Source organism: Crocuta crocuta, unplaced genomic scaffold (genome assembly GCF_008692635.1).
Source record: "Crocuta crocuta isolate KB4526 unplaced genomic scaffold, BGI_CrCroc_1.0 scaffold231, whole genome shotgun sequence".
Lineage (NCBI taxonomy): Eukaryota > Metazoa > Chordata > Mammalia > Carnivora > Hyaenidae > Crocuta > Crocuta crocuta.
Genome location: NW_027528357.1, coordinates 2,550,442 through 2,563,778, shown reverse-complemented (window position 1 = coordinate 2,563,778; position 13,337 = coordinate 2,550,442). Strand labels below are relative to the sequence as shown.

Here is a 13,337-nt window from a genome sequence, read left to right as displayed (position 1 = left end):
AAAGGGACATTTGAAGTAATAATTTAAAAACTTAGCACCTCTGCCACAGTACCATATATGGAATATTAGTCCCAAACAAAAGACTGGAGATTAACTATGAAGAAATTCAATAGAGAAGAGACATTAAGGAATGTCATACTTTAGAAGGTGAGATGAGTCAGAAGGCTGAAAATAGGATAGGTTCAAAGCCTTCAAGTGAGAAGGCTGGCTCCCTCCTTGACCCAGAAGTAGTCCACACCTCCCTCCCATGAAGAATATTGGAAGATTGTTCTCTGAAGAAGCATTATAATCCCAGAAAAAAAGACCTCCACCTACTGATATAGAGTGGTACATCCACTTTGGAAAACGATATGGCAGTTTCTTAAAAGGTTAAACATAGAGTTTACAATCCCACTCCTATTTATCTACCTAAGAGAAATGAAAACATATGTCCATGCTAAACTTTCCACATGCCTGTACATTGAGGCACTGTTCACACTAGCCACAAGGTAGAAACAACCTAATGTCTATCATGTGATGCATGTATAAACAAAATGTGGTATATCCATACTGTGAAATATTATTTGGCAACAAAAGAGGAATGAAGTAGTGATATATGGTACAACATGACTGAACCATGAAAATATATGCTAAATGAAAAAGCCAGTCAAAAAAGGCCATATATTGTATGGTTTTATTTATATGAGATGTCCAGGCAAATTTATGGAAATAGATAGTCGTTGTCTAGGGCTGGGAGATGGGGTAGAAATAGAAAGTGACTGCTAATAGGTATAGGGTTTCTTTGGCAGGGACAATGAAAATGTTTTCAAATTAAAGTATGATAGTTGCCTATTTCTTAATAAACTAAAAGCCACTGAGCAGTATACTTTAAATACATGTAACTTCTGTGTGTATTTTTTATTTCAATAAAACAGTTTAAATTTCATAAAGAAGCAATCAGCCACATTGAATACTGCAGAGACATTATGTAAAATAAGAGCTACAAAAAGTCCATTTGATTTAACAACATGGAGGTCATTGATGAATTTGGCAATTTCAATTTTAGCAGTGTGGTAGATGAAAGCCAGATTGTAATAAATTGAGAAATGGTTTGGTTATGAAAGGAGAGATCTTCTTAAGTGCTCTTGATTAACCAGTAAGCAGGAAAAGATTGAAGGTTCTAGAGTGGATAGTCAATACAAAAACATTCCCAAGAAACATAAATGGAGTGGTTAGTCTTATCTAAAAGAAGGATCACTTCCTTCAGTGTGAAAGGGGGAAGTGAAGAGTGCTGAATGACTTGTGAACTTGATAGAGTAGAGACAATTTCTCTTTAATGACCTCTGTTTTCTCTGAAGTGGGAAGAAAGGCCATCTGTTTAGGAAAGTAGTGAGAAGGGGAAATGAGAGCAAAACAACTGATTAGAGAAATAAAGTAGCTTTGTCAGAAAATGTTTAGCACCTAGTTAAGATTACTGACTATGATTTATATTAGATCTACTTTCTGTTTGCTTGTTTATCTGAACATTGTTTTATTTACACTAAGTTGCCCAGCTATAACTCACAGAAAAGGCAGACATTTAGTTTCATGCACTGTTGTGCTTTTGGCAGGTTTAGGGGAGAGGACAGAAAGACAGTGGACATATTTTTAAAAGCATTGTTAAATGAGCGATTGGAATGCCAGACCATGAAATTAAAGTTGAATAAGGGATAAAGGGCTGGGAAGAAAGTATGCTGTTAATGATCCTACCAGGACAGAGATTTTTAGCAATCTTGCTCACCACTATCACCTTCATTCTTAGAACAATAATTGTTTGAATTAATGGTCTGATGAGACCAATGGGCAGAGACAGTGGAAACAGTTGAAAAAACAAGCTTTGGGCATTAAGATGTGGGCATCAGGAAGTAGTAGGATGTTTGAATTACTGAATTCAGAAAAGATGCCATTGTAATTGATGGCAAGTTCCAGAATATGAAGAGTTAGGCTTGCTGAGAAAGTCTTTGACCTGAGATGTCAAAGAACCAATAAGTCAGTATTGGTCCAGCCTCATTCATGTGATGTTGACATTAGCAGGGATGATGGTAAGAGTTGAACTGAAAGAAAAGATTGATCCCAGTGTTAACATCTTCAGTAACTTAGAGTGGGTAAATAGATGATATAGATGAAGAAAAGTTGAGAGTGGTAGAGCAGTGACAGAATTCTCAAAGCAGTAAGAACTTAATGTACTTGGGAAATAATGATCAAAAAGCAGTAATGGAAGCAGTGATGATTCCAGTACTGCCCTTTGACCTATGTAGGGTATGTTGAGTGTAAACAATGCCCACTGAGAAGAATGTATGGAAAGCATTGACCTCAGCAAAAGAGCCAGGTTTCAGTTAAAATAGGAGATGAAGGAAGTACTCTAAAAAGAGTACAAAAGATAGCCAAGTATATCATTAAGCAAAAGCTGCAGAAGTGTTGAAGGTCATGGGAAGGGAATAGAGAAAACACAGAATATAATAAAGATAGCAGTAATTTGCTAACCTCTGATGGATTGGAGTGGGGAATACCCTTTGGGCATTGACCAATTGACAGAAGGAATAAGAAACATAGTTGATTTCATCTCAAAAGACCGTGGACCTAACCAAAGTGCTCTTCATTAAAAATAATGTTGTAAAAACTTGGTATGGAAAAAATAGTTCCAATATACCAAATGATAAAGTAGTTTACACAAACCATATGTGTAGTATCCTTTTTTTTTTAAGATAAGAACAAGAAGAATATGCAGATGGGTAATACTTTTGAGAATGTTTGAAATATATGATTTTTTAAAAGACTAGCTGTCAAAAAAATACCTATGGAGGAAGGTACTAAAATTTTAAATTTAAGTCATTGGCCCATTCTTTTTTTTTCCAACAAATATTTAGCACCTACCTTGTGTCAGATACCATTCTCAGCACTGGAGATAATATCAATAACACAATAATGACCTACCCTCATGGAGCCCATAACTGCTAAAAGAGAGAAGATAAATAATGTATTTCAGGTAGTATTGAGGGATATAAAGAAAATAAAACACTAGAATGAGATACAGTGACCAGTGGTATGATGGCTATTTCAGATAGAGCATTTAGGGAAGGGCTCTTTGAAGAGGTGACATTAATGAATAGAGTGGGCAAGCAAGAACTGACATCAGAGCATCCTAAGTGGGAGATACAGCACATGTTCAGGCCCAGAGGTACCTGGTTTGATGGAGAGGAACAGGATTTAAAGAAAAAAAAAAAAATGAGTTCTGTTTAGGATAGTTTGACATGCCTGTTACACATCCAAATGGGGATGTGAGTCTGGGACTCGAGAGCAAGCATCACAATGGAGCTATACATTTAGGAGCCATTGACATATGGATGTTAAAAGTCATATGAATGAGGCAATGAGAAACAATGAAATCTGGCCNAAAAAAAAAAAAAAAGTCATGAATGAGTGCAATTACCTAAGATATGAGAACTAAGGATTGAGGCTGGGGCATGCCGTCATGTAAAAGGCAAGAGACGAGGAGGGTAACGAGGACAGGTCTGAAATCACAAAAGCTGAAAAGTGGGAATGTGAGGGCAAAGCTCCAGAGGCTGTGCCCCCCCCCTGGGTTTTGTCTCAGTATCTTGCTAGGTCAGGAGGCAACCACAAGTGGGACGAGAGTTCTAGGACAGAATTAATGCCAGTACAGCCAAATTTAGATTGAATAAAGCAAATAAGCCTTATCACCTCATCACCTCTCCATAAGGAAGCTGTTTAAGTCAGCCTGTGTGCCCGCATAACTCCCGAGTACCAGCTCTGTGAGGTACAGGGGCAAGGAAGGCTGACACAGTCAAAGCCTCGGGCTAAAACAGAGTCTGAGGTTTTCGAGGGGTGGCATTTCATGAGTGTGAATAAGTTACATATCCCTTTAAATTAACTGCATGCCAAACTCCCATCAGGGCCAGGCCAAACTAATCAACTTTATAATCTCCTGTCACATGTCACCTCAGCACACTTAAGACGCACTGCTCACAAAATACAACTTGATTAATAAACAGTGCTCTTTGCTGTAGTTAGTGTAAAATGCTATAGGAATTCATTTTTTATTTTGCTTTATTGCCTCTATAATTCTGGTATAAAATTGGGTGATACCTCAAGCTATGGTTTTTAAAACAATCTTTATTAATTTGTTGCTTTTTAATCTGCCAAATTGTGTGGTCTTTCCTGGTAGCAAAAGTACCATTAAAAACACTTGTTGAAGGAAACTAGCTATGAGGCACCACGGAGATCTGAGACCCTTGCCTTCCACAGCCTTTCTGATTTCTCTGCCACAGTGTAATCCGTGATTGAATATGGCTTCTAGAGAAATGGAATCTTTATGATAACAGCAGAACCATGAAGATAAGCATTTGTACTTTAGGGTAAATTAAATTATTGGCAAAAAGGTAGCCCAGTTGATTAGAAATGTGGATATGTTCACACTGAGTTACAAGTAATCATACTATACTTTTAAAATAAAACATAATTGGAAACAGCAACCATTTTGTTCACTTTTCCTTTAGTTACACATCTTCTTTATCTTGGCAGAGAGACTAAAGACATACAAGTCTAGGAAGTCAAGTTTCCTGGATTAAAATCACTTGGCCCTGGCACTCCCCTTGCTGTGTGATCCTAATCAGTTCACATACAGCTCTCTGGACCTCAGTTTCCTCATCAGTAAAATAAGAGAATTATTCCAAATAGCAAAGACCCAGTCCTCCATGACTAAGCATTACCAGCGTTTGCCAATCAATATCCAGTTCTCCTCCCCTTCAGGAGCTACATGACTAGTTCTAGCCAATCACATAGTTAATGATAAAGGTTGTATAATTTCCAGTCTATAGTAACCTATACACAATTCTTCAGTTTCCCTGCCCTGCCAGGACATTTGAGAAGCTTACATGTTCCAGGTGATGCAGCCAGAAGATGGTGAACCCAATCTCTGCCTAGACCTACTTTAAGCATACGCCATTGCTTTGAAATAGATTTGAGTCTTATTAAGCCATTGGAATTTTGAGGTTAATTTGTCCTGCTGCCTAACCTAACTTACCCTACCTAACACAGCAGATCTAACCTTCTGTGGTTTTGTGGGTCACTCTTGCAATGTTCTAAAGATTCTTTTTTTACTCTATTATATGTGAATAAGAGTACTATGAAGGAATTTGAAGCCCATGACTTCTTTCAAATGATTAAATAACTTGCTACCTATTAAATCAGTCTTTAAACACAAATTCCTATCATTACTCTCTGTTTCAGCTTGTGTCTCTACAAGATTGAGTTCTGACATACTTTCTGATCCCCAGTTATTTTGGCTCTATTTTTAATAGAGGAAGTAGCTGGTTTATTTCCTCATTCAGAGTATCTCTCCCTAGTTGTTTTAAGCATAAAATTGTATAGAAAAATACAGCTTTCCATTGTTTCTAACTTTTAAAAAAAGTTTTGGCAGCCCATATAAAGAGATGAATATTACCATTACCACATGTCTCCAAGGAAGATTCAAACAAAGCCTATTTCTTGAGCATGAAGTAGATCTGTCTTTCTGATAAACTTTCTTGGAAGCAGTATCCAACTCATTGGCTTACACTTTAAGATNGACACATAGACCAATGGAACAGAATTGAGAACTCAGAAGTGGACCCGAAAGTATACAGCCAACTGATCTTTGACAAAGCAGGAAAGAATATCCAATAGAAACCATTGTTTTGAATGGCAGAGATAATTGTATTGAAACAGTGTCTTAATGCTGTGAGAATACAATCTGAAAAAAAAATTCTGCTAAAAAGAATTTCAACTTAAAGTTTTTCATATCATTGAAAATGATGACATTTCCATGCATGAGATATTAGTCTGATCTTGCCTGGGACTTGTGGGCAAGGGTGAGCTACATAACTTATGAAACCAATGCAGAGTGAACATGTGAGGCCCCTTGTTCAAAAAGTAGAATGAAAATGTGCAGTTAAAGGTACTAAAATACAAAGCTTTTTCCTTTAACAAGAAACTTATAAAGCATTACTAATAATAGTGATACATGAGTAATAGCATATACCTACAGATAGCAAAAAATTTATATTATTGAGGTCATAATTTTATATAACAAATAATAATACTTTGTTAATATAACTTGACTGATCATAAGATTTTTCTGGCTGACTTTTCTTTAGGTTCCTTTATTAGATCATCAAAATTGATTCATTTAGCAAGTTTATTTTAAATGATATAATTAAAAGCAAATCAGTCACTCTTGGCAAGTGAAATGTCGCACATAATTTCTGGTAATTTTTAATTTTGAGAAGAATCTTTCTGCTGATACTACTGACACCGGAACTGTTAGGAATATTTTATGGGCTCTGACAACACTGGGATAGATTTCTGATAAATGATTTCAAAATATAAATTCGAGGATCTCTTGAGCTGATGACACAGAACAATTTTTCTAAAAAGATTCAATTCTTTATACACATTAGCTTCATGTATGTCAGAAAATCTAATTTTAAGTATAAGTTTGTATGGTGGTGTTTTTCTCTGGCTTGTCCTAGAACTTGTAGAGGTCATACGAGAAACCAAAAGTCACTTAATGATTTGTATGTAATTCTAAACTCCTACTTAGGCTTTCTATTGCTGTATCTTTCATGACAGAGAAAAATTAATTTTAGAACTGTCATCTTCATTAATTAGTTCATTTGCAGCTGCATATGAAAATAGTATTCTTTTCCAACAGATGCAGCAGTCTTTACCTTTAATTTCTATTTTTTTAAATTTACATCGAAGTTAGTAAGCATATGGTGCAGCAATGATTTCAGGAGTAGATTTCTTAGTGCCCCTACCCATTTAGCCCAGCCCCCCCACTACCCCTCCATCAACCCTCTGTTTGTTCTCCATATTTAAGAGTCTCTTATGTTTTGTCCCCCTCCCTCTTTTTTTTTTGCTATTTTTTGCTATTTGTTTTTCTATTATTTTTGCTTCCCTTTCCTCAGGTTCATCCTTATATGAGGATTTTAAGATAATTTCTATTTCTAAACCTGTGGATATTTGCTTTGCAATGATGCAGCAGCTTTTAACACCAGATTCTAAACTCTTTGAAGAATTCTAATATTTCTTCAATATGCTTTATTGCAATGTCTGTATATATGCTTCTATTTTATAATAATTTACTGATGTTATTGCCTAAACACTACCATTCCCAGCTCAGCACTCAGGCCAGCGAGCTAATGTTCTGCCCTGGGGATGGGTGCTGGGAAAAGACAGGCAAGCCAGCCTCTCACCACTGCTGCTTCTGCTTGCCTTCACCGTTGCCATAACCAGTCTAGGCCCAGGTCCTCACCCCAGCCACACCCCTGGCACCCTGCAGCACCCCTGCAGGCTGCTTCGCGCATGAATGTGCACACCAAGCAGGCAGGCCAACCGTTTGGCATACACACTGCCCATTGCCCACTGTGCCTGTGGGCCCGAACCCACATATGCACAGCCAGCACAGCTCCTCTGCTAACACACCTGCTCCCTTGTCTCATCAGACCTCAGAAACACAAGGTCAAAGATGAAATCAAGAGTTTCAAGATCACAGCAAAAGAGCATTAAGCCAAGTCCAGGGCCCTGTGCAGCTGCATAGGTCACACATGCCCTGCTCGAGGCTTCATGGTATATCTGCAGAAATTACTTGCCCCTCATATAAATGAATGTGGAGACAGATACATTTATGCCTTTGGCTTTCCATACTGGACACACGAACAAAGAGGCCATGAATGAGGATATTATTGGCCACCACTAGTTTCTCTGCCTCTATGCTGCCCTAAGCTTACCTTTGTTTGTTTGTTTTATTTTGAGAGAGAGAGCACGTATACAAGGAGGGGGAGCAAGAGAGAGAGAAAGAAAGAATCCCAAGCAGGCTTCTGGCTGTCAGCATAAAGCCTGATGTGGGGCTCAATCTCATGAGCCATGAGATCATGACCTGAGCCCAAATCAAGAGTCAGACAGACACTTAACCAACTGAGCCACCCAGGTGCCCCAAAACTTACCCTTTCTGATGAAAATGCTAGACACGAAGGCAGACTTTCTTTGGAGGGAGCTCTTTATAGATTCACATGAGAGTTTCTTTTCCCAAGATTCTAGAGAGAGTGGGAGTAAGATAGCAGGAAGGGAACTAGTATTTACTGAGTACTTATGTTAATTTATACCAACTGATTCATTTAATCGTAACAGGAGTTCTGAACTTTCCCAAGATCACACAGCCTACAAATAGTAGAACAGAGTTTTAAACCAGGTCTGGCTGGCTGCAAAGACTTTGATAGGCAGCGTTAGTGTCCTGGATGAGAGCACTGGAGACAAACTACCTGGGTGCAAATCCTAACTTGGTCATATAATGGCTTCATGTTGGATGAGTTACTTCCTGAGCCTCAGTTTCCTCATGTATATAGCAGAGATTGGACTAGTATAATACCTACTTCATTGGGTTGTTCAGAGGGTTAAATGAAGGTTGAATATACGTAAAGCATTAAGAACAGTGCCTGACATTTAGTAAGCTTGCAATAAATATTACTACTACCATCACTGCTGTTGTCAAATTCCTTCATCCACTCCACAGTCTCCCTTCACAGGTTAGAAAAGAATGTTAACAATCAGCAGAAGAGAAGAGCTTACAGACAGAGAGCAGGGGCCTTCTGCTGTTTTCCTTCCCTAAAACTCCCCTAGAAGGCCCTCTTGGAAATGATGTGATCGGTGATCTCATTCTTACCCCAGGTAGCCCAGCTCTCTAAGCTTCTTGGATTCTAATGTTCCATCAGTCTGATCATTTTCTGTCTGGGTTGTGTGTGTGTTACAGGTATGAGACATCTCTGTTGGATTTGGTTCAGTCTCTGAGTCCAAAGTCTGCTCCCAAATCTCAGCCCCATCCCTCCAGAGAAGCTGGAGCCTGGAATCACAGTACTTGCCGACCCAGTCCTCGAAAATCAATCTGGAACAAGGTGGGGGCAGGTAGGACCCCTGAAGACCTAGAGGAGAATCAAATTCTGGAAGATATCTTTTTCATTTGACATTGAAACACATGCTACAAAATTTCCATCAGAAATGTGTGGGCTCCTTTATGTACTGATCTAGGATGTTAAATTATTTGATGGCAAAGTAACCATGTCTCTCCTATACTAGCATCCTGTTATATATTGAACATAGAAATCATTCTACGAACCTGGATTGATTTTGGTCAGACCAATCAGTAGAGAACACATTAAGGGGTTTTTGGGGTGGAGGGCAGAATCTTTTCTAGGCCAAGCAGAGATTAGAAAATTAACATAGGACCTTTCTACGTGCAAAGGCCGTGGCATATTCAGCCTGATTTCAAGAGCATTTCCTTCTCAATACTCAATTGGAAAAGGTTGGCTTTCTTTTGTACACAAGGAAAACGTTTTCACTGAAAGATCCCTCTGACTTAAAAGCAGCCCCTTTGTAACATAAGCGTTCAGAAAGACAGACTCTTTGCGTCCACCTCTCCTTTACCTCTGTTCCCTCACTGCCTGCCTCTATGTACGCGTGGCCACTGGATCCCAAAGTTGGAGCTGGTGCACCTACCCTCACAAACAACACTAAGGACCAATTGTGAGTGACCATTGTCAGTAATCATCAGCCCGGCAGTGGCCCATCCCTTAACCAAGGGGCACAGTGGGCTAGAAGGAGGGACCCACCCAACCCTTGGAAGCCAGCATTAAATCCCACAACAGAGTGACTACCCTCGGGAAATAAAATGGAGGCACAGGCCTGAAATGCTTCTCCTGCCATCCGCTCATTTCCCAGGATAAAGAAGAGCAATATCTCAGTACGTTTTATTGACTCGAGTGTCTATATTCTTCACTCTTTTGAACTGCCCATGGCTGTATCTCGGGAAGATGTCGGAGCTAGAGAGGAGCATCAGCCACTTGATGAGCTTTCCCTGGTCCTCCCTCTTACCTATGAGGACCAAAGGCCCTGGGTTGACCAGGCCTTTTATGTGCTCTGCTCTGGGTCACTGTCTCACTGTCCCATGACCTCAAAGAACTATCTCTACTTGCCAGATTCTCCTCCACCACCCCAAGCAGAGTCTCCCCTTCTTTCCTACTGGGCCTCCACTTGACCCAGAGAAGGCCTGTGGAAGAAATATCCTTGAGGCCTTGTTTCCTCCTCTCTGTTCTCCTGTTCAACAGGGCTCTTGAGATGGGTCCTTCGCTTACAGTGGGCTCTGGTAGGTTCACGTGCCAATGGGCAGCACGATGAGCCTGGTAGAGCCAATGAGTTTAAAACTTCCCAGCCATTGGAAGCAAGGGGAAAATGTGTTCCCAGAGATGTATACTCAATGACTTTATTTGATCTGGAGGGTATTACTTTTTTTTCCCTCTCCCTTTCACCAACTCCAGGCTTGAAGTGGGACCAAGAGTTTTTGTCAGTTAGCACTGGTAGCCAAAGTCAGACCATTCAGTGCAAACTACATTTAGTGAGCCTGCATGGCTTCCCTGAAATCTTTATCAAAACTGTATTATTTCAGCCTACAAAAGCCTATTAAACAGATACCTTATCTGAATGGATCTAAATCTCACTGTCTCTTTGGGATGAGGCCCTGTCAACTCCAGTCATCCTTCCTTTACTTGGATCTTTTTGTTCTTTGGAAGATAGAAGAATGGAACCTACCAATACCATATCCTTAATTTGAGGTCAAGATTAACTAGTCTTAGGCATCCAATTGAAAAGTTGAAAAGGCATTGCAGATTACAATATCCTTTTAAAATTCACCCCTGTGAGAGTAACTAAGTCCATTTCGTCCCATTTCAGAAAGCGTTTGGAAAATGAGTTTCCTTAGGTGTGGCAGAATGGGTAGAAGCAAACTGAGAGCCCTCAGCCATTTTCTCACTTAAACTTAAGTTTCCAGAACTTTCTTTTCCTTGCCCCAAGTGTCATAAGCACCTTAAGTACATCAGTCTCTTGGATCAGCCATACCTACACTCTACCATTTGGACACCAGTGTCTTTACAGATCTCCAGAGTAAGAGGGTGCTGGAAAGACCAAGAAAAGGATTATGATTTCTTTAAGAAGCTTGTTTGCCTTTAGAAGAATCATAAATGAGATTTAAACTGAGGTCTTTTGGGGTGAGGCTGTCACATGCCACAGATTGGAGTTTAATTGCTTCTTTACCTCCCCCTGCATGAGCAATTTGGAAGAGCAAAGATGATTTTCAGCAGAGTGTCAATCAGCATATTTTTCATATGCTACATTCCCCCACCAGTTGCCTTTCTCTATCCTGTGGGTATTTCTTGTGTGTCAGGGCAATAGGATGTGAATTTGTGGCTAATCCAGTATATTCCTTATAAATTGAACCGTGTATGTTAACATCTTAATCTGTCTTACGTTGAGATACATACAAAGGTTGTTGTAGAGCCTGGAAGCTTGACCTAATTGCAGATATCCTACGGAAAGAGGGTCTGACACGGAGGGGTATGCTTTTCTTCCTGGTAAAGTGCTCCCAACAGTGGCTGGCTTCCTTCAGCTGCTTCCTGAAAGCAAGGCTGGATACATATTAGGGGAGGTGCAGATAGTGCCCCAACATTGCCCACCCTGCTACCCACCATTCTGTGAGAGAAAAACCAATCAATGTTTGCAAAATGGGAAAAGACAAAGTATGTCCACCAAAGCTCCCTACAAGGGCCCAAGGGCCCGATTTAGGAAACCAAGGTTAATCAAGGAAAAGCTTTGGCCAACAGTCATCCTTCCTGGAGGCACACTTGTGTTCATCCAAACCTGCCCCCCATGGTGGGGACTTAGCTAGAAAACCCCAAACGTCATGGGGAAGGAGGGGCTCTCTCCTTCAGAGCTGCCCTTTGCACTTGGCCCCGCTCCCAACACCTGGCTTCTCTGAGAAATTTGCTACCTGGAAACTCTGGGAATGAATAGGCCTAAAGGAGAGACCTGGACAAAGAATGAGGTCATTAATGGGGTGGAGACTACGGCAGGCTCCTCCCAGGTCATGCTTTCCCCTCACCTCAGTGAACATTGTTTTTAATGTGGGTAATTGCTTATATATGTGAGAGATTTTAAGTTAATAAATTATCTCCATGGCTATTCTCCCCATGTGGTTGTGGTATCGAATTATGCCTTTGACACCCCTCACCAGAAATGTGGGGCACAGCTTGGAAGCAAGAGCAGCACCGTAAGTTATCAAAATGTTATTTTCCTCAGTATGTGTTTAACATCAGGGGCGTGGGTCAACTCAGAGAGAGGAAACAGTTTGCCACATCCTGATAGGTTTTCCTGGTTGACTCCAGCTCACTCCTGTCACATGGACCCCAAGCCACCTCTAGGTGGTGTGGTTGCTGGAAAGGACGTTTCAATTATTGTGTACCCCTGAGCCCCTTCCATGTGCCTGTCACCCAAATGGTTCAGCAAGGAAGAACTATCATGGCGCTCGGAGACAAGAATAAAAGGTTCTGGCTAGGTGGCTTTAGATGCTAAAAGATGCTGGGGAGGGCTTGTGTGCCTGAAACGCCCAGTTTTGAGATCCATACTCATGGATTCAGTTAACAGCCAGAGACCTTATCCTGCCCTTTATTCCCCAGGCCAATCTGGCACCTCCATCTGACCAAGGAGACTGCAGGTATACCTCAGAAGAGGTGGCAAGACCACAGTCATCACCCAACCAGCCCCAAGCCCTGTGCTCCATTTTATGCAATGTTTATGATATTCATACTTTTAAAAAATCATCTCAGGGGGGTGCCTGGGTAGCTCAGTTAGTTAAGCATCTGACTCTCGATTTTGGCTCAGGTCATGACCTCAGGATTTGTGAGCTCAAGCCCCACATCGGGTCTTCAAGCCCCACTGTCAGTGTGGAGCCTGTTTGGGAGTCTCTCTGTGCCCCTCCCCCACTCTCTCAAAGTAAATAAATAAACTTCAAAAAATAAAAATAAAAATATAAAGTCATTTCAGTATATAAGTGTCTCTTGTAAGCCACCTTCAGTTCTTTATGGAACGAGGACAAGGAAACATCATGCACACCTATACTTTCAGCATGTTATCTTGTGCACCAATAAAAAAAGGGAGTGCCTGGGTGGCTCATTCGGCTAAGTGTCTGATCTTTGGCTCAGGTCATGATCTCGCAGTTCATGGGCTCAAGCCCTGCATCGGGCTCTGTGCTGACAGCTAGCTCAGAGCGTGGAGCCTTCTATGGAGTCTGTGTCTCCCTCTCTCTCTGCCCCTCCCCTGCTTGTGCTCTATCTCTCCAAAATAAATAAATGTTTAAAATTAAAAAAAAAAAAAGTGGCATATATATAACTGACTGAAGCCACTTGACTTTCTAAAATATGTTTCACAGATGTTTTCAA

General features: G+C 40.5%; 1 protein-coding gene across 6 annotated transcripts in view; it reads left to right on the top strand.

Moving 5' to 3' along the window:
* Positions 1-12,090, top strand: part of KIAA1328 (KIAA1328 ortholog) — a 334,223-nt gene extending 322,133 nt beyond the window's left edge. For all 6 annotated transcript variants that reach the window (XM_077753785.1, XM_077753786.1, XM_077753788.1 and 3 more), the window contains one exon: positions 8,825-12,090. In XM_077753785.1, the coding sequence (XP_077609911.1) occupies positions 8,825-9,035 (211 nt within the window). In that variant the 3' untranslated portion in view covers positions 9,036-12,090. The remainder of the gene's footprint in view (positions 1-8,824) is intronic.
* Positions 12,091-13,337: the final 1,247 nt, after the last annotated feature.